At 36.3% G+C, this 20,511-nt stretch overlaps 1 protein-coding gene across 1 annotated transcript in view; it reads left to right on the top strand.

The window, feature by feature from the left end:
• Positions 1 to 20,511, top strand: part of LOC140443286 (uncharacterized) — a 46,313-nt gene that overhangs the window by 7,523 nt on the left and 18,279 nt on the right. Inside the window, exons 3-7 of the mRNA XM_072534444.1 lie at positions 2,755 to 2,947; positions 3,072 to 3,270; positions 15,201 to 15,304; positions 15,551 to 15,826; positions 18,013 to 18,367. Coding sequence (XP_072390545.1) covers positions 2,755 to 2,947; positions 3,072 to 3,270; positions 15,201 to 15,304; positions 15,551 to 15,826; positions 18,013 to 18,367 — 1,127 coding nt within the window. The remainder of the gene's footprint in view (positions 1 to 2,754; positions 2,948 to 3,071; positions 3,271 to 15,200; positions 15,305 to 15,550; positions 15,827 to 18,012; positions 18,368 to 20,511) is intronic.

Genomic DNA, 20,511 nt, shown 5'->3' with positions numbered 1-20,511 from the left:
CTTCGATTTGTGAAATTTACTTGACAAGACTTGTTTGTGTTGACGTTTATTTTCCAGCATTTAAGCCAGTCTTCTAGTTCATTGAGATGATTTTGCAATTTGTTAAATGCTAATATTTCGTTGATGTCTGATGCTAGTATACCAGTGTCATCCGCAAATGTTGTCATTAGTGTATTTTCGCTAATAGGAATATCAGCAGTGAAGATTTGATAAAGGAATGGGCCAAGCACACTGCCTTGAGGTACTCCGGATTTTATTTGGTGGTAGTTGGATAGAGCACCTTCGAATTTGACTTGGAAGTATATGTCGGACAAGTATGATTTAAGGAGGAGGTAGATTTGGTCAGTTAGCTGAGCTTTTATTTTAAAGAGAAGACCCTCGTGCCACACTCTCAAATGCTTGCTGTATATCAAGGAATGCTGATAGACAGATTTGTTTCCCTTCTAGGCTCTCTTTGGTGTGTACAACAAATGGTGTAGAAAAAGTCTTTTATTTGGATAATAATCTGAAAATGACTTTTTACAGAGGAAACATGACACTTTTTCAATGAACTGACTTATGAGGAATCCAGAAAATTTTTTAACTTTTGCAGAATGTCACGCATAGATTTTGAATTTTTGCTTTAGAAAATTGAGCCCATGATTCAAAAAACAGACTTAAGTAAGAATTCCAATACCACCAAAAATATGTTTGGCAATAACATTACGTAATTTGGCCACTGGGGACAGTTGCCAAAGGTTGCATTATTTATTTAAAATATCATCACCAGCAATTTCGCTGATTGTGCCAGAAGTTTGTAAAGCAATTAATGTCGTTTTAAAGGACCAATTTTAAATTTAAAGGACAAACCGCATCGGGTACATTGTGCTTTTTTTCGTGGTTTTTATGTGAAGATAATCTCTTACTAGCATATAGCTCTAAAAACAGCACTTGGTCATTACTCCACTCAACCATAGTTAACGAAAAATTTACCAAGCAATAAACAAATAAGTCCATGCACCGACAAGACAGCGAGTAGCATGTAAACAGTCACTTCAAGTCCTTTGATTTCCGCTAAAAAACCGCCAACGAAGTGAGTGGCATGAGTGGCCACTACAGCGGCAGTGGCATGAGTAATGGCCGCGCGAGCGACGTATTTACATACTCACGCTGCCAACTTTCCTGCTTAATTCCCTACATACTGCCGCGGAAGTGAACTGCATGTAAAGGGGGTATAATACTGTGCATCGCATACTACATCTCAATTTCAACTCATGCCGCAGTGATTTTTAAAAAAATTCAATGTTTATTTCTGGATTTTTTAAAATTAACTCTAAAACTTTGAGTTTTTATATGATTATCCGATTTGGACACTGCTGTCCTCTGGTAGGAGTAGTAAAAAAATATATTTATAGAGGCAATAGCGACAAATTGAAATACACAAAACGACATGTGCATTCATGCCCCCGCTCTTCTTTACGACATAGTTTATGGATGTTACCTAAAGACTAAGTACTGAGTCCTGGTGCAACCCTATTTTCACAAGGAATTTGTCAGTCTCTCCCACATGTATCTTAACACTATTTACTCCCTAATACATGTATCTTACAATCGTCACTTATTCACAGGGATCATATTCGTTGAGCGACCACCACAGAATCTATCAGGAACTCTATTGGGCGGTAATCCTATATTTTTCCATCAGTTGCCTTTAACGAAAATTTCGTCTTCTTGAATCTGCCTTGCAGAAAAACAAACTGATTATCGGATATTTCGATTTCTTGACGTATCCATCTGTCGGTTACTTTCTCACGTGTTTTATGGTGTGACTAAGTAGTTTTATGTCCCGAGGTTGTGCGTTTTAGTTTGGTACTAGTATACTGCTTATCAATTTTTCTGGCATTTGTCTAACTTCCATAATTCTATTAAATAATCCTGTCCCTCCCACTTCCCAGGAAACCAGCTGGTCAAACTGCTTTATCTTTATTTTTTGAAGTGCTTGAATAATTTCCCCATTTCTGATTTTGCGGTTACTGTATAAGTTAGCTCAACTATTTTTCTTTCAAAATATTCAATAATAAACTGTCAATGTACTTTTTCCATCACCCTTTTAACATCATTATTCTATCATTCGTTTTTAAGACTTCTACTACGTTATCTTCATGCAGATAATTTTGAATTTTTTAACATAACCTCAGCAAGTTTATAAGTGTGTTTAACCTAAAACTAGCCTGAACTGAGCTCTTAGTGTTGTGAGTTGTTATTTTAAGATAAATTTTAGATTTTATTTTGCATCTATGAAATTTTCTTTGCTTTTGAAGTATTTGTAACTAGTGACAGCATTTTTGTGCTAAACAAATGAACAGTTGAATTAATTAGTTTAATTTCTGTATGTATAAATTATTATATAGTTAGTATTGCTATTGAGGTTGTAAATTTTATAATTGTATCCAAACATGGGCTAGGCCCGTTGATAAATAATAAATAATTAAACATGTTTCATTTGTCTATCAACAATTTTTACCACATACAAGATATTTTCATTTTTAAAGTTTATTTTCATTTACCTTAAAACAATTTGACAAGTATTAATTCTCCTCGGTTACTGATTCCACCTACCAAAGCTACGTAGAAGCTTTTGGTGGTGCTATCTCACCTTAATGTTGGTAGCTGTCTTTTACTCTTTGATAATCCCAATATTAACTCCAAAGTATTACAGATGCTATATGTATTTGACAATATAGTATGTATTTTCCATCTTTATGATTTTTTTAGTAATTACTGTGCAAACAACACCATCAAATCATTATCTCAAGCAGATTTTGGAAAAGTAATGAAACAAGTTTATCCAAAAATCAGAGCTCGAAGATTAGGTACAAGAGGAAATTCAAGGTATTGTTACTCTGGCTTAAGACGATGTACCAAATTAAAATCTCCATTATTACCAGACCTGGCTGATAAACCATTGGTAAGTAAATGGTTGCCAAGTCATAACAACCACTGATGTATTTCTTATACTTTATGATGTATTTCTTCAGTTTTGTAAAATAACTATTAATTTAATTGAACTGACTTTCGATTATTGCTTACAGTTCGCCGAAGGTTCATTCAGCCAATCAAGTCTGGCTTCAGCTGCCTGGTTGATTGTAAAAGAATGGTCTGAGTGCCACTTCACTCAACAATTTTCATCTATTCAGTGTTTGGCGTACCATTTAATTTTAAACCATCTTGTTGGTACAGGATCGGAAGCTGCATCCAAAATTAGTGCTGCTGGAATGTCATCATCTAAAGGTAAGTTTACAAGTTTCAAATATCTGTAGATCAACGTTACACATAAATCATCAAAAATATGATGAGACTCCTCATCAAACATTTACACCAAACATTAACAAAGATAATCAGATATAAAAATTAGATTGTAAAGTCTGTAGTTGACGATCTTTTTTCTTGTGGTGCCTCAATGTCTCATAATATGTCCAAAATACTCTAATTTTTGAATTTTCTTTTCTGATTCTGCAGAGAACCTACAAATTCAGAAGTATGAAGCAACAAAAGCTTCCATCTTCTTCATAGATGCCTAGATTTGTTGGTTGTTTAGCAATAGCTGAGTATTTAATATTAGTTGCTAGGATGTTAGTCCAATCGTCAGAGAGTTGACCCCTAAAAATTATACGAACAAGCTGAATTTTGCCGAGAATATTCATTTTGGGACCCCAAAAAAAGTTGGAAAAAGTTTACCACTTTTAGTTCCGGGCTTTGAAAAAAATCGATTTGTCAAGAATCTGTACGCCGTAGGAAAAAATGTTTCAAATAAAAAATGTAGCTGAGACAATTTTAAACAAAAATGTTTATTAGCACTTTTTGTGTAGAATGAACTGTTCTCTATGAGAACTATGAGGACTTGTAAATATACAGGAAAAAAATAAAGAAGTGAAAAGAAAAGTGGCAAATGAAAAAAATTAAAGATGGGAAAAAACATGCACAGAGATAGAACAGCACATAGGAGGAACGAGAAATTCAGAGTCATGGCGCATTTTAAAGTCGCTCCAAAGAAATAAGACAGATAAAATCAAGATCGGTCAAATCAAAGAAAACGAATGGCAAGAATACTATAAAAAATTGCTAACAAAAGACCGCCTTGAATTCAAAGAATCAGAAATAGACGGAATAGAAATCTACACACATGACGAAATCGAATTAAGCCTAGCTGAGGTAAAAAGAACGATCAAAACTCTAAAGAACAAAAAAGCAGAAGGTCCCGGCGGAATACCAAATGAATTGATAAAAAACTGATCGGAAAAGTTATTCCGTATGATACATAAAATGTTTGAGAGAGCACTGAATGGAGAAGACTTACCGGCAGAATGGACCTAAGCATATATGACATCAATATACAAGAAAGGAAATAGAAAAAACTGCGAAAACTATCGGGGAATCAGCATTATATCGTCTATAGGCAACTGTATGGAAAGACCATAAAGGAAAAATTAGAAATATATATACAAGATAAAATCGGAGAAGACCAGGCAGGTTTCACAGCGGGGAAAGCATGCTTAGATCACATTTACACGGTCGAACAACTAATAGAAAAAATAATGGCCAAAAATAGATCCGTCCATGTGGCTTTTGTTGATCTTAAGAAGGCATATGACTCAATACCTAGAACCAAACTATGGGAAGCAATGAAAGACATCGAAGTTCCACGAAGATTAATAAACGCGGTAAAAGCGCTCTACAAGAATAACGAAGTAGCTATCAAAACGGGCAATAGAATATGCAGTCCATTTAAGACGACAAAGGGACTACTACAGGGTTGCTCCATATCCCCCACCCTGTTTAAAATATTCCTGGAAAAAACCCTGAAACCATGGAAAAGAAAGTGCGAAGGAATGGGTATACCAGTAAGGAACGAATATCTATATACGCTAAGTTTTGCCGACGACCAAATAGTAATCGCACAAGACTAGGATGACCTCAGTTTTATGATGAGAAAACTGGAGCAGGAATATACAAAGAATGGGATGGAAATAAACCTAAAGAAAACTGAATACCTAACAACGGAGAATACAGAAATAAAACAGCTGGAAATAGACGAAGGTAAACAAATCAACGGAACAGACAAGTATAAGTATTTAGGTTTCATAATATCAAACAAAGGAACAACGGAGGAAGATATAAAAAATAGACTAGGACAAACAAGAGACTGTATACGAAAATTGAACCCGGTACTATGGGATAAGAACATTAGCATGAAAACAAAGATAAAAATATATAATACCATGACAAGAAGTATCCTCACTTATGGGTGTGAAAATTGGACAATAAATAAGAAAACCAAAAACAAAATAAGAGCAACAGAGATGGAATTCCTAAGGAGAAGCTGCAGAGTAACAAGAAGAGATAGAATAAATAACATGGAGATTAAGAAGAGAATGGGAATGAACTCCGACATAATAGACTACATCGAACAGAAGAGGTTAACCTGGTACGGACATGTCAGAAGAGCAGACCAAAATCGGTGGATAAATAAAATAACAGAGTGGAGCCCGATAGGAAGAAGAAAGAGAGGCAGACCCCGAAGATCTTTCGGAGATGAAGTGGACGAAGCAATGAGTAGAAGAAACCTACAGGAAGGGGACTGGCTAAACAGGAAAAATTGGAGAAAACGGTTGAGTTAAGGAATACAGTGAAAACTGTGGAAATCCTTGTATATATATATGAACTGTTCTCTCAGAAACAATGCTTGAAGCGACCGTCGATTTTGATTGATTTTGCCGCGCGCAAAATCAATGTTCATTAAAATTTGTATCAGTTCGACGGTAAAAATTCGATATCTTTTGATCCAAGCATCCTATCGACAAAAATCAAGATGCGTTTAAAAGGTAAAGAGTGCAGTTTTCGTATGCAGTTTTTGTATTTTGTCTCGAATTAACTCAGTTTTTATAAAGGTGTTAAATAAATAAACGTGGCGCGATTTTTGTCATTTTTTACGATTCTCGTGAGATCAATCGAATTGATCACTTTCACTGGCCAGTCAATGAAATAGTTTCAACAGTGTTAAAACCTACCCAGGCGCAGTTATTCAATCTGACCACAATCCTTTAGTGGGCGTGTATAGAACCAAGTTAAAGAAAACACGCGGAAAAACTGTAAAAAACATGACATGAGAAAACTGAAACGTAGTGAAGTAAAAGAAATAGTCCGCAAAACAATAAATAGAAAATTCAAAGAAATCGATAATACAACGGAAAGCACAGAAGAGAAGATAAAATCCCTTAATAAAACGATAGACGACATTAAAGACAATTTTATGAAGAACGAAGAAGGTAAGATTCTGCAGCTGATGGAAGAAAGAAGGAAAAACAAGAACAATAACTCTATGTATAAAACATTACAACGAGATATAAAGAGAAAGATCAGAGAAGCCAAACAGAAAGAAATGGAGAAAAAATGCCAACAAATCGAAATTCAACAAAGTAAATACGACGACTTCAAAGGGCATAAAAAGGTAAGAGAAATTACAGGCAAATGTAAAAATAGAAGAGTAAGTAAACTTGTTAATGACAACGGAGAGGTAATCGTAGACAAAGAGAGTATTGATAATACCTGGAAAAATTACATACGAAATTTATTTTTTGATGAGAGGGGGAACCAGTCCCCAATACCTGCGGAAATAGGACCACCAATACTAGTGGCAGAAATAAGAGCAGCCATAATATCACTAAAAGAAGGGAGAGCTCCAGGACCAGACGGAGTACAGTAGAGTAAAACTCTTTAAAAGCCACAACCTTAATCTGGAGATAGAAGTAAGGCTCCTACGATGTTATATCTTCACGATATTATACTACGGAGTTGAATCCTGGACACTCAATGAAGCGATGGAGAAAAAACTTGAAGCCTTCGAGATGTGGCTATACAGAAGAAACCGAAGGATATCATGGACGCACAAGATAACAAGCGAGACTGTACTACGATGAATGGGAAAAGAAAGAGAATTTATAATATCTCGGACACATAATGAGAAACTGCACTAAATATGATTACTGAAAATAATTCTTCAAGGCAAAGTATTCGGAAAGCGAGGAATTAGGAGAAGAATATCATGGCTAAAAAACCTGAGGAAATGGTTCTCCACAACAACTAATCTATTTAAAGCATCAGTTAATAAAATAATTATAGCCAGAATGATCGCCAATATTCGAAACGAATAGGTACCAAAAGAAGAAGAAGACTGACCAGTCGTAGTAAAATTTCCATTTTTAGAGATTAATCATTAAAACCTATGACATGAAATTTGAATTTTGATTTGTGGCAACAAATATGAGGCATTTGAAAAATGAATAAAAAACGCAGAATTTAATGTTTAACATTTCAAACGATCGCACGTCACGGGAAATGCCTCCAAGAAGACGGTTTTGGGTTTAGTTTATAAAAGAATTTTGCTTCTTTTGAAAAACGTACTAGTGTAATTGAAAAAAAAAAAGTTTTAAACTTTTTAGATCGTTTGATATGTGAAAGTTTAAATTCAGTGTTTTTTAATCATATTTCAAATGCCTCTCATTTGTTGACAAAACTCAAAACTAAAATTTCATGCTAGAGGCTTTGAATGTTAGGCTCTAGTAATCGAAACTTCATAGTGGCCAGTCAATGAAAGGGATAGATTGTATTGATCTCACGAGAATCATAAAAAATGGAAAAATTGCGCCACGTTTATTTATTTATCACCTTTATAAAATCTGAGTTTATTTGCGGCAAAATACAAAAATTGCGTACGAGAGCTGAACTTTTTACCTTTAAAACGCATCTTGAATTTTGTCGATACGACACGAATCAAAAGCTATCAACTTTTTACCGTCGAGCCGAAAAAATTTTTATTGAACATTGATTTCGCGCGCGTAACTGACATTCAAAATCGACGGTAGCTTCAAGCGTTGTTTGCGAGAGAACGGTTTATTCTGCACAAAACGTGCTAATAAACATTTTTGTTTAAAATTACCTCAGCTAAAATTTTCATTTAAAACATTTTTTTCTACTGCGTACTGATTCTTGGTAAATCGATTTTTTTGGTAAATCGGTTTTAGGGGGGATTCCTATGCTTCGTCGTCTCATGACGACTGGAGTATGTGAACTAAGAGCATTTTGAATATTTGAATAATTTTTTTTTAAAATTATTATTCTCATTGGGTTTAGTAAATAAGACTACCTATTCTTTAACTGTAAAGCGATTTAGTTCTCGTTTTAACAATTTTTTTCTATCAAACTTGGTATGTATGAATTAGGAATAAGTTCTTTTAAAATTTGCCAACATATATATGGTTACCCATTTAAATTAAATAAGGGTTATTTCCGGTGAAACTGGAGGTAGAGTAATAACAAAAAATGTGGCATCAGATACGTTATGTGTCGTTGTATTTACATGCAAGTTTCATGAATATCATCATTTTCGTTTCAAAGATATTTACTTTGTTCCATACTTTATCCTCACTCTGTATTAAAGAGAAGAGGAAACAATATACATCCATGTCGTATTCCGCGTTGTATTGATACGAGATTCGTTAACTGGTTATCTATTTTCATATCCACAGTTTGATTTATAAAGGGTACAAGAATTTTAGAGATGTAGACAATCACGATGTGTACTTATAAGTATTGTTGTGAATTTATTAATTGTTAAGTCTTTAATTTATAATGTCTTGTTCTTATCTTAATTCATTAAAAAGCACAATAACTGATATTTATTTATTTATCACTACATATACAATAATTTATTAGTAGGCGAGCGTAACAACAATATCGCGAGCGCGAATCTTCTTTATTAACTGTTCCTCCATAACCAAAATTCCTCTATAAATATAAAGTCCTGTTATTCGAGAATGAAAACAGTTGTTTCTCGAAACACATCGAACATAGACCGCTGTTTTGCTGAAAGGCCTTCTAGACAGAGCGGCGAATTGTTCTCAGAACCGGTATGGTTAAATCGGCTTGTCTCCAGAAGGTTCGAATTGTGGTTTTTATTACAAAGGGGGACCCATCGTGTGTCAGGTAGGCATTACCTAAAAAATACGTGAATGAATGAAAATATTAGTAATAAATATATTTACGGTTTTGGGTCAGAATTTATCGTAACATTGCCCCCCTCTTAAAAGATTGTTCCTCCTGGAACCTTGTCGGGACTGGAACCGGAACGGTATGCTGGTATCGGCAACTGGACCCTCTTTTACAACTTCTAGTCGTATAAAAATGACAAGGGACGGTTTTCTCTCCGCACCAGTAACTATGCGGATTGCAACAGACTAACACCTAGACTTCGGTGTCTTTAAAAATCTCTTCCACCATATTTCGGATAACCCTCCAATCTAATTGGCGGCACTCCAACTTTGGCATGGCTAACTTTTGCACGTCGGACTCTAGTACGTGCTCTCTCAATTGAAGTAAGGCTTCCCATACATCTCGGTAGGTAGGTTGGTCACGGGCAGTGTCTTTTGTTACCAGGTAGAAAAGGTAACGTGATGCATCTTGGAGTTTCAAGGTTTTACCGGGAGCTGGCACCTGGCATTGCAGTTCTGCAACTCGACCAAACTTCCTTCGAAAGACGGACGCCAACCCTGGTGCGTCTTTGATACTGGCCGGGATGGTAAGGGCCAGCGAGTAGTCATCGGGGAGCGCGAGTAGATCTTGCTTTTCTTCAGTGGTAACACCATGTCTTGCTTTACCGGTACCTCCATAGGCACCCATGAATTCCTCAAACGTGAGGTCAGACACGTCTTGGACTTGGTTTACTTCCACTTCTTCATCTACGTCGTGGTCACCTTCGAAAGACGCCAGCCGGTTATGGTGTACTATCATCGGCTTTCCCCTCGGAATCTTGTTTATTCGGTAGATGACATCGTTGATTTTCTCTATGATGAGGTATGGACCTTCCCAAAACTGCTGCAATTTGGGAGAACAACCTTTCCGCTTCTTGGGATTATACAGCCAGACTTTGTCGTTCTTCTTAAAGCAACCCTTTTCGGCTTGTGTATCGTACCGTTTCTTCATTCGGTCGCTAGCGATCTGAAGGTGGGAACGGACCAACTCATGTACATCGTCCATTCTTCTTCGTAATTCGATCACATAATCTTCACCTGCTACATCTTCTCCAGGTCGACACCCAAACTCTAGATCACAAGGTAGTCGCATTTCGCGTCCGAATAGGACTTTGGCTGGTGTCTGGCCTGTTGATTCGTTAACAGCAGATCTGTAGGCCATTGTGAAGAACGGAAGGTATTGGTCCCAGTCTCGCTGATGATCGGACACCATCTTTGTCAAATACTTGCCAACTGTCCTATTCATTCGTTCTACCATACCATCCGATTGCGGATGATACGCGGTAGTTCTTGTTTTCTTCATGCCTAGTCTATCACATATTCCTTGGAATAGATCGCTTTCGAAGTTCCTGCCTTGGTCACTATGGATCTCCAAAGGCACTCCAAATCGGTTGATATATTCTTGGATCAACTTATCTGCAACGGTGGCGGCCTTCTGGTCTGGAAGTGCATAAATCTCGACCCACTTAGTGAAGTAATCCATTACTACCAGCATGTACTTGCCTCCCTTTTCACTTTCTGGAAATGGCCCAGCGATGTCCAAAGCTATTCTTTCAAACGGGCTTCCAACATTATATTGTCTCATAGGAGCTCTCCTTTTTCGGTAAGGCCCGTTACTCGTGGCACAAATAGTACATTTCTTACACCAGTCTTTTACATCGTCGGAACTGTTTATCCAATAAAACCGTTCCCGAATTCGCTGAAGGGTTTTCCTTACACCAAAATGCCCTCCCGATGGACTGTCGTGTAACTGACGAAGTACTTCGGCTATTCTGCTCTTTGGGATCACCAACTGTCTTCTCTTCTCTGAACCGTCATCATTTTCCAGGACTCGTTTGAGCAAGCCATCTTCGATGATAAATGAGTCCCACTGGGCCCAATACGTCTTAACTACTGAGCATAGGTTTGATATTTCCTGCCAAGGTGGTCGACGGTTTTCCTCTTTCCATTTTCGGATTTTCTGTATAACTGGATCTCTCTCTTGTTCTTCCCTTATCTTAGTAGGCGTCCAGTCGTCGTTGACAATCGTCGTTCTTAGCACTGCTGCTTCCTTGGATTCCGTTTTGTTGCAGTGGGAACACTCTGCTGGGCATGGCCTTCTGGAAAGAGAATCAGCGTTTCTGTGGCTAACTCCGGCCCGGTGCTCAATCTTAAAATCGTATTCTTGGAGTCGTTCGATCCACCTGGCTATCTGACCCTCTGGATTCTTAAACTGCATCAACCACTTAAGGGCGGCATGGTCGGTTCGGATTAGAAACTTTCTGCCATAGAGGTATTGGTAGAAGTGCTCTACTGATTTAACTACTGCTAGAAGTTCTCTTCTCGTGACGCAATAATTCCGCTCAGGTTTTGAAAGGACTTTACTAAAATATCCGAGGACTCGTTCCTGTCCTCCTTGAATCTGAGACAGCACTCCTCCAATTCCCACGTTACTTGCATCCGTATCTAAGATGAACTCTCCTTCTGGCAGTGGATACCCCAAAATTGGTGCTGTTATTAAATGCTTTTTCAACGTTTCAAAGGCATTTTGGCAGTCTATATCCCAGCGGTATTCTCTTGCTTCCTCTGTAAGTCGCGTTAATGGCTTAGCGATATCTGCAAACTTCTTAATAAACCTCCGGTAGTAAGTACATAGTCCAAGAAAACTTCTCACTTGATGTTTGTCAGTTGGTTTTGGCCATTCCTTAATGGAATCGATTTTTCCCTTATCCACGGCCACTCCTTCTTTACTGACTATATGACCCAGATAATTGACTTTACCTTGAAATAGCTGGCACTTCTTGGGGTTTAGCATCAATTGGGCAGCTTTAAGTCGATTAAAAACGTTTTCTAAATTCCTCAAATGATCTTCGAATGTCTCCCCCAAGACGATTATGTCATCTAAATAAACCAGGCATGTTTTCCAAGATAACCCTCTCAACACATTTTCCATAAGCCTCTCAAATGTCGCAGGAGCATTACAAAGTCCAAATGGCATAACGTTGAATTGCGACAATCCAGATCCTGTGGTGAAGGCTGTCTTTTCTTTATCGACTGGGTCCATTTCTACCTGCCAGTATCCAGACTTCAAATCTAAAGTAGAAAACAATTTACTTCCAGCCAATGTGTCCAATGTGTCATCGATCCGAGGCAGAGGATAACTATCTTTCTTGGTAACGTTGTTCAGCAAACGGTAATCCACACAGAACCTCGTCGTTCCGTCTTTCTTCTTAACCAGGACCACCGGAGAGACCCATGGACACGTAGAAGGTTCTATCACCCCGTCTTTCTTCATTTCCTGAACAATCGTTTCAGCTTCCTCTCTCTTCGCCTGTGGTAATCGTCGAGCTGTTTGACGAATTGGCTTAGCATTACCAGTATCAATTTTATGCTTAACAACGGTAGTTCTTCCCGTCTTTCCTCCTTTCGGTACGAAAATATCACGATACTGCCGAAGAAATTCCCTTAATTTCCTTTTCTCCATCTGATTTAGAGACTGTCCTGCAACTGCAACCATTTGGTCGAATTTGTCGTTGGAATTATCAGATGTTGTCGCCTGACGAATTATGGATGTCACAGGTACACAAGTTCCTACTTTTGTCTCTTTCTTTATGGTCACTGGGTAGTCGTTGACATTGATAAGTCTCACAGGAATTTCTTTAGCCGAAGTCACCAATTCCTTTCCAATTATGATTCCACGGCCAACCTCATCGTCGTGGTTCCAAGGCTCCATCATAACAGGTCTCCCTTCGTCTACAATTCCCTGTAGTCGCGCTACTATGATCGTTTCGCTTCTCGCAGGCACGACTGTATCTTCTGTAATGGCTGCTTGCACAGTGTTGTCATTATGTGGATGAAGAAATACCTCCTCGTTGCCAACTTTGATTACCTTATTCTTAAAATCCAATTGGAATCCATGCATATTCATTACGTCCATTCCTAATATAACATCCTCTTCGATGTCAGCAACTATAACAGTATGGAAGAAACTTTTCTGCTCCAATTCCCAATTGTACCTGGATTTCTCCATGAATGTTGGCATTTTCACCTGTAGCGGTCCGAAGTCGCAACCTCGTTGGTAACAGTTTCTTACGGCTGTTTATAACTGTTGGACGTATAATGGTTCTGGTCGCTCCGGTATCCACCAACAACGTATGCTTTTTACCATTTATTTCTCCATCTATATATACACTATCTTCACGACATTTCAAAGAAGCTATTAGTATGAGAGGGTCTTTGGAAAAGTTCTGGGTCGAAGCTGCCCCCCTAAGGCTGACCCGTTCTAGTTTTCCTGATGGTGAGTTTCTTGATTTGCGTCGTACCTAGGGTGTTTACAGGAGCTTCGTACGTGTCCTATTTCGCCACAATTCCAGCATCTGATGGTCTTCGTTTTCTTATATGTCATGCTTTTCATCATATTAACGAGCTGGTCAAGTTTATCTTCATCTCCTTCCTCTTTTACAGTCCTAACTTTACTGTACCCACCAGAGGCCTGCGTAGCTGACTCGTATTCGAGGGCGGCGGATAAGACATCAACCAGCGTCTTGTGACGAGCTAATCGTAGTGTTCTCTGCATTTCATGATCACGAAGACCATCAATAAACGTTTGAACGGCCAATTTTTCCATCATGTCTTCGGGAGCTATTGGATAAGCATATCGTACTAATCTGGCAATATCTACCTCATATTCTTGAAGAGCCTCATCTTTCTTCTGTCTACGATTTTTAAGCTGCGACTGATATACATGCTCCAAATGTTCTTGGCCATATCGCATATTTAACCTCTTCTTCAGTTGTTCGAAATCATCGGTCTCCTCTACTGCTATGGTCTGAAGCACATCTAAGGCATCTCCTCGAAGAGCGATAGTCAGGTTTACCGCCTTTTCTTTTTCAGACCATCCATTTGCTCTTGCGGCTGATTCGAACTGTTTCATGTAGTTGTTCCATGACGATTTTCCATCGAAAGTTGGGACTTTCACATGGACAGAACCTCCACTTCCTTCAAATTTCGGCCGTGTTTCCAACTTACATTTCGTCTCTTCTTCTTTTGTCTCCACTGTAATTGGATTGTTTCCTCTCTCTGCTGTCCCTGTTTCCTCCATCTTCCTTTCCATCTCTTTAATCTTTTCTTCGAAGGCCAACATATCGGCAGCAACTTGGTTTTTTAACGAAGACACTCTATCGTCAAGAGCAGATATCTCTGAAGTGACTTTAGAGATGTTAGCAGAAACTTTGCTTTCCAGAGAAGAAATCTCGTTAGAAACTTTGCTTTCTAAAGAAGCGATGTCGCCGGATACTTTGTTCTCCAATGATGCGATGTCGCCGGAAACTTTGTTCTCTAATGATGCGATATCACCAGAAACTTTCGAAATCGACGAGAGGACAGCATCTTCAAATATATAAGTCTCTGGATCTAGACCTTCTTCTAGCAAAGCGTTCTTTAGTCGTTGGACTAACTCAGCCTTTTTTCCGGTAGAAGCTAATTCTCTGTCTTCGAGATGTCTTCTTAAATTCGTCACTGTGAGCTCATAAATCGTAGCCATTTTCACAATTTATTTTACGTATTCACTTGTATTATTATTATAAGTCTAATTTATGTTCGATCTCACTTCTGGCACCATTTGTTGTGAATTTATTAATTGTTAAGTCTTTAATTTATAATGTCTTGTTCTTATCTTAATTCATTAAAAAGCACAATAACTGATATTTATTTATTTTACACTACATATACAATAATTTATTAGTAGGCGAGCGTAACAACAATATCGCGAGCGCGAATCTTCTTTATTAACTGTCCCTCCATAACCAAAATTCCTCTATAAATATAAAGTCCTGTTATTCGAGAATGAAAACAGTTGTTTCTCGAAACACATCGAACATAGACCGCTGTTTTGCTGAAAGGCCTTCTAGACAGAGCGGCGAATTGTTCTCAGAACCGGTATGGTTAAATCGGCTTGTCTCCAGAAGGTTCGAATTGTGGTTTTTATTACAAAGGGGGACCCATCGTGTGTCAGGTAGGCATTACCTAAAAAATACGTGAATGAATGAAAATATTAGTAATAAATATATTTACGGTTTTGGGTCAGAATTTATCGTAACAGTATTTAGAGTTTTTTTTTTGGGCCGACTGAAAAACACATTTTTTTTATATTCATAGATGACGGAACTGTAAAGGTTACAAAACACAGAGAGATGCAGTTGCAGCTTCAAAGGAAAATTCAAGAGAGGCACGAAGGAAGGGAACGTAAGAAACGAACACAGGTACGTAAAATTAAAAGTCATAAATATTTTTATGATTTTACTAATAATTTTTCATCCACTGTTTGATAAACTAGAGTATGCTAGAGACCCTCTCTCGTACCCACTGCGTTCCGTATACCAAACTGTGTACGACTTTTTTTTTTCGCATAGTCTATGTATCCTTTGATGTATGATTTTTAGAAATAACTTTAAAATGTGGCTCGTGATCGAGTTTCTATTCAATAAATTTTGTACTATTTTGTTTAGTCACCGAAATCAGAACAAAAACCAGGCGTTAAAAAGTCCCGTTCGCAAAGCGTTCCCGCCCAGAACGTAACGACCAACTTTTCTCCGACGACTACAAACGGCAATGTCAACTTGCTAAGTGGAGAATGCAGCAGCACAACCAGCAGCAGTAGCAGCACCAGCCCAACTCAGGCGAAAATTATCTGTGATAAATCACTGGATTTCAATCAGCTACCTGACTTCAACAGTTTCCAAAAGCCGGCAGTAGATGGCGATACCATGGGCAGTTCTGAACAGGTAAGAAATATTAACTAAAATACTAACGAAACCTGTAACTTAAATTTGGGTTGTTGTTGGATTGGTGTAAATCTACACCACCAATCTGTGAAAACACAAGTAGCGGATCACACCATCGTTTTTTTCTGATGGTAGCTTTAGTATAACTTTCTCAGGAATTATTGTTGAGCACCGTTAAAACTAAAAATGAATGTACTTTGGTACGAATGTACCTAATATTCAAAGGCTTGATGGAGTAATTATGTCGAGGTCCTATTAGCTTGTTATTATGATCTCTGATGTAGAATACTCTGTCTGTGTAGAAACTGATAATTGTGTTAACTAAAACAATTGGTGTTTGAAAGAAATTTACTGTTTTGTATTTTAATTCTAACTGATTCGTATGCTCCTTCAATATCCAATAATAGTCCTGCTAAATAGTTATTCCTAGTTAAGTTATTCTGCAAGTTGTTAAAGCGTCTAGAGTTCCAAAATCCAAACTGTTTTTGGAGTAAATTCTCTTTCTGTAATCCCAATCTAATCGGTTCAATGACTATATATATATATATATATATATATATATATATATATATATATATATATATATATATATAAATAAATGTTTTGGATGGGTTGGAGTCAATAAAACTATTTATTATCTCGAGCTTTCAATTGTGTTTACAATTATTATCAAGAGCTGCTGAAAAAGACAAAATATCTTACAAAGTTGAATTAGAAAGAAAAAAAAAATTTTGTTAACTCACCAAATAAAATTAGTTTGGTTAATAAAATTGCTGCAAATACATTTCAAAAAGAATTAATACAAAAATGTCCTTGTCTAATAAATGCTTCTCTGAAATTTTAATATAATTTTGAAAAAATTTTCTTAACACAAAAACAATTGAATTTATAAATAATTTAAAGTAGCGACCAATTACAAATAAGCCTCAATGTCATAAATGCCAACTTAAAATTTATATTTTTGACAATTGCCAAAAATTAAATTTTGTTTAAAAATTCTTTTTTGTTTAGTAACAAAAAAGAAGAAGATTTATTCACCATTGATAGATGTCTAAAAAAATGTAACAGATATATGGAAAATTAAATCAAAATGTGATATTTTTCAAGTTTCATATATGAATTATAAAGAAATAATATAATTATAAATTTTGCTTAGATTTTGAATTTCTGTTTAAATCTTTTGTTTAAATTATTATCACTTTTGCTAATAGAAACCATTTCCAAAAAAGTCCTTTTGAATTTATTACTTTCACTACATAATATTTTAATGTTATCAAAATCTATAATATGGTCTTTATCGATTACATGCTCTGCCAAAGCACAAGATGGTTTTTTAATTCTGCAATCACTTTTGTGAGAAATAATGCGATTTGAAAGATTTCTTCCGGTCTCACCAACATACTCAGCTTCACACTGAGTACAACTAATGCTGTATACTACATTCGTTTTTTCAAATTTGTCTATAGGATATTTAGATTTGGAATATAAAGATGAAATAGTTTTGATGTTCTTTGTTGCTATTTTTATATTGTCAATAACCTTTAGTGTTTGTGTTAATTTAGGTGTTAATGATGCTATAAAAGGTAGTGAATGATAATAGATGTTCTGATTGTTAGATACAATGTTTTGAGATTTAGCAAAAAATGATGTTAAGTTATTTATATTAACAATATTAGAAAAAAGCATCCTATGTAGCATATCTGGAGGATAAGAGTTTTCAATTAAAATATTTTTTAACAATTGAAGATCTTCTTGTAGATAATCTGGGATTAAATTTCACTTAATAATTCAATATCAATACTTCAGTTATTAAAGAGCTAAACTGTTTTTATTCGAAACATCGGAGCGACCGTTCCATTGCAAATTTTTGAATGATTTGAGTTCTGTGAAGATGTTATTTATTATCCTCAAAAATCGTTTTAATGCCATGGTAGATAAATGAGTGTTTCCAGAACTTTCTGATCTGGTTTGTTTTGGCAATTTGAAATGTTTAAGTTAGCGGGAAAGGGTTTGGAGTTCCCAAAATTAAAAGGAAACATTGATGCTATCCATGAGTATTCAAGACTATATTTTAAATTAATTACTATTTAAATGGGAATAAGCCACAATTAAAGGTTAAAATAGGTTTATTGACGTTTCAATTTCCACTTCTATATTTTAAGTGTTAAAATATTAAATTTGTTTAGGACCCACAGCTGGTGATACACACAAACAACAACAAAGTTCAATTACCGAAACTTCAACCAGTATCATCAGATTTGGTCCCGTGTCTGGAAATGCCCTCGCCCAGCAAAAAACAATTAAAGTACAAATCGGTCCGGCCCAGACTGCAACCTTGTGATATTGCGTCGTACAACCCGCAGCCGCTGATATTGCCAGAGGCTGAGGCTGAACACAGATCTCAACATAATATACATGATATAGCTAGAATTAAGGAAAGAAATAGTGATGATGAATGTGATGTCCCTGATTTTCCGTTAACCAGGGAAAGACTCAATAGTGTCAGCAGTGTCGATAAAGATGCCATGGATGAGTATTTGGGTAAGTTTTAAACTTGTTCCTGTGAAATAATATAATGCTGTTATTAATAAAACTAATTTATTTCCTTTTATCACAGTTTGAGGTTTAAATATTGGGAATATTTCACTTACTACTCACGTATCTAATTGTAATAAAAGTTGTCCTTAAAAAATATCCTTGCTGCAAAATAGCAATAGATACAAAAGAAGGTGGAACACGCCTTTTCGTATTCGCCTATAAAAAAATCTTTATAATATACCCAGTAAGCACAAGTACGTACATAAGACAAACTAAGTATGTACTGATGGGATATAAAGTATGTACAATGTACATACTTTGCTGGTACATGGTACATACCTAGTACATACTGAAGGTACCTACCTAGTACATGTTGAAGGTATGTACCTAGTACATACTATATATATACATATTATGTACCTACTATACACACTTATGATGATTTATGTAAATAAAAGTAAATATAGGTGAATATATCTTTATTATTCATATTTGAAGTACAAAAACAAGCAAAACTTATAAATCTTAAAGTTTACCAAATGGTTTTGTTTTAAATATACTTCCTCACACACAAAATACATTTTTCTTTGTGACTATATAAGTTAAAAAACACTCGACCTAATAAGATAACAGGAAACCACACTATAAGCACGAACACCAAAAATAAGTAAAAAAAATCTAAATGAAACTGTCTTGCAATGAATTATCACATCAAAACTGTACTCGAGGTGGAAAATTCCTAAGCAAACAAATTAGGTTAAATTAACATAACCTAACATAATAAATATGTTTAGCTCGTCTTTCTCATGGTACATACTTAAGACGGAATAGTACGTACTCTTCTGTACGTACTGGTATGTACCGCAGTGTCCGTACTTAAAACGTACATTTTACATCATGTACGTACTCAAAACGTACTGTGCTGTTTAAGTAATAACACAGTCCACCAAATTTCAATAAAATCCATTTAATAGATTTCGCATAATAATTTTGCAATCTAAATTGAAATTCTTTAAAATCTTGTGCACAACAAAAACTATGAGTGCCAAAACTATTACACTGGAATCACAGAAGATCAACTTGGTAATCCTCTGAGCCGCCTGATCGTCGTGCACAGCAACGATGCGACGGGGGAACCACCTTATTGAATAATAAAATAAAATAGAGATGCCCAAAAGGGATCTCCATCAGGACCGGTCTTTAATTATTTTATTTTTGTTAAGATAACAAAATGAAGAAAAATTTAAATATTACTAGTGTAAAATTATAGTTGTTTTAATTATCAGAATAATTCTAAATATATTAATTTAAAAATTTAAATATCAAATTTTTATTTGTAGTTTATTGAGCTGTAGTTTTCAGTATTAGAATAATACACTCGCCGTCATAAAATCCGGGTCACCTTGAAAATTTCACGTTTCTTGAATATTTTTGCCTCTGAATAGCCTTTTTTTTAGGGTAATGTATTTTTTATTTGTCATCAATGTTTGTTTTGAAAGAAAGAAAAAACGGTTTTTTATTTTTTTTATTGAAAAAGTAGAAAACAAATCAAATTGTTGATAAAACAGACATACGAAAAAAAAATAAAATGAAAAATACAGAACGTGGTAAAACATCAGTGAAATTTCAACGACTAATATCTTGTATTGTCTCCCCTTGCTCTAATAACCTCTTGCAGACGACGGGGCATACTCTCAATTTTTCTCCGGATTAAATGTTGTGGTATGTTATTCCACTCGCTTACTAACAGATCCTTAAGCTCCTGTGCGTTGTTGGGAGGAGGTGTACGGGTTTGAATACGTTTTTTCAGATCGTCCCGGAGATGTTCGATGGGATTCAGGTCCGGAGATCTAGCTGGCTAGGGTAACCTCTTAATTCCAGTCCAAGTATTGCATGCTGATCCTGGCACCGCGCGGTCGCGCATTATCCTGCATAAAAACGGCGTCTTCTCCAAGCCCTGCCATGGTGGGCATAACATGTTCTTCCAGAATCTCCGTAATGTATCTTCGTGCAGTTAAGGACCCATTTTCGATTAAGGGTAATTATGTGCGGAAGTCGGAAGATACACCTCCTCAAGCCATGACCGAGCCTCCACCAAATGGCATTCTTGGAGCAATGCAAGCTTGTGAAAATCGTTCACCGGTTCT

Source organism: Diabrotica undecimpunctata, chromosome 6, assembly GCF_040954645.1.
Source record: "Diabrotica undecimpunctata isolate CICGRU chromosome 6, icDiaUnde3, whole genome shotgun sequence".
Lineage (NCBI taxonomy): Eukaryota > Metazoa > Arthropoda > Insecta > Coleoptera > Chrysomelidae > Diabrotica > Diabrotica undecimpunctata.
This window is presented reverse-complemented; position numbering and strand designations above follow the sequence as displayed.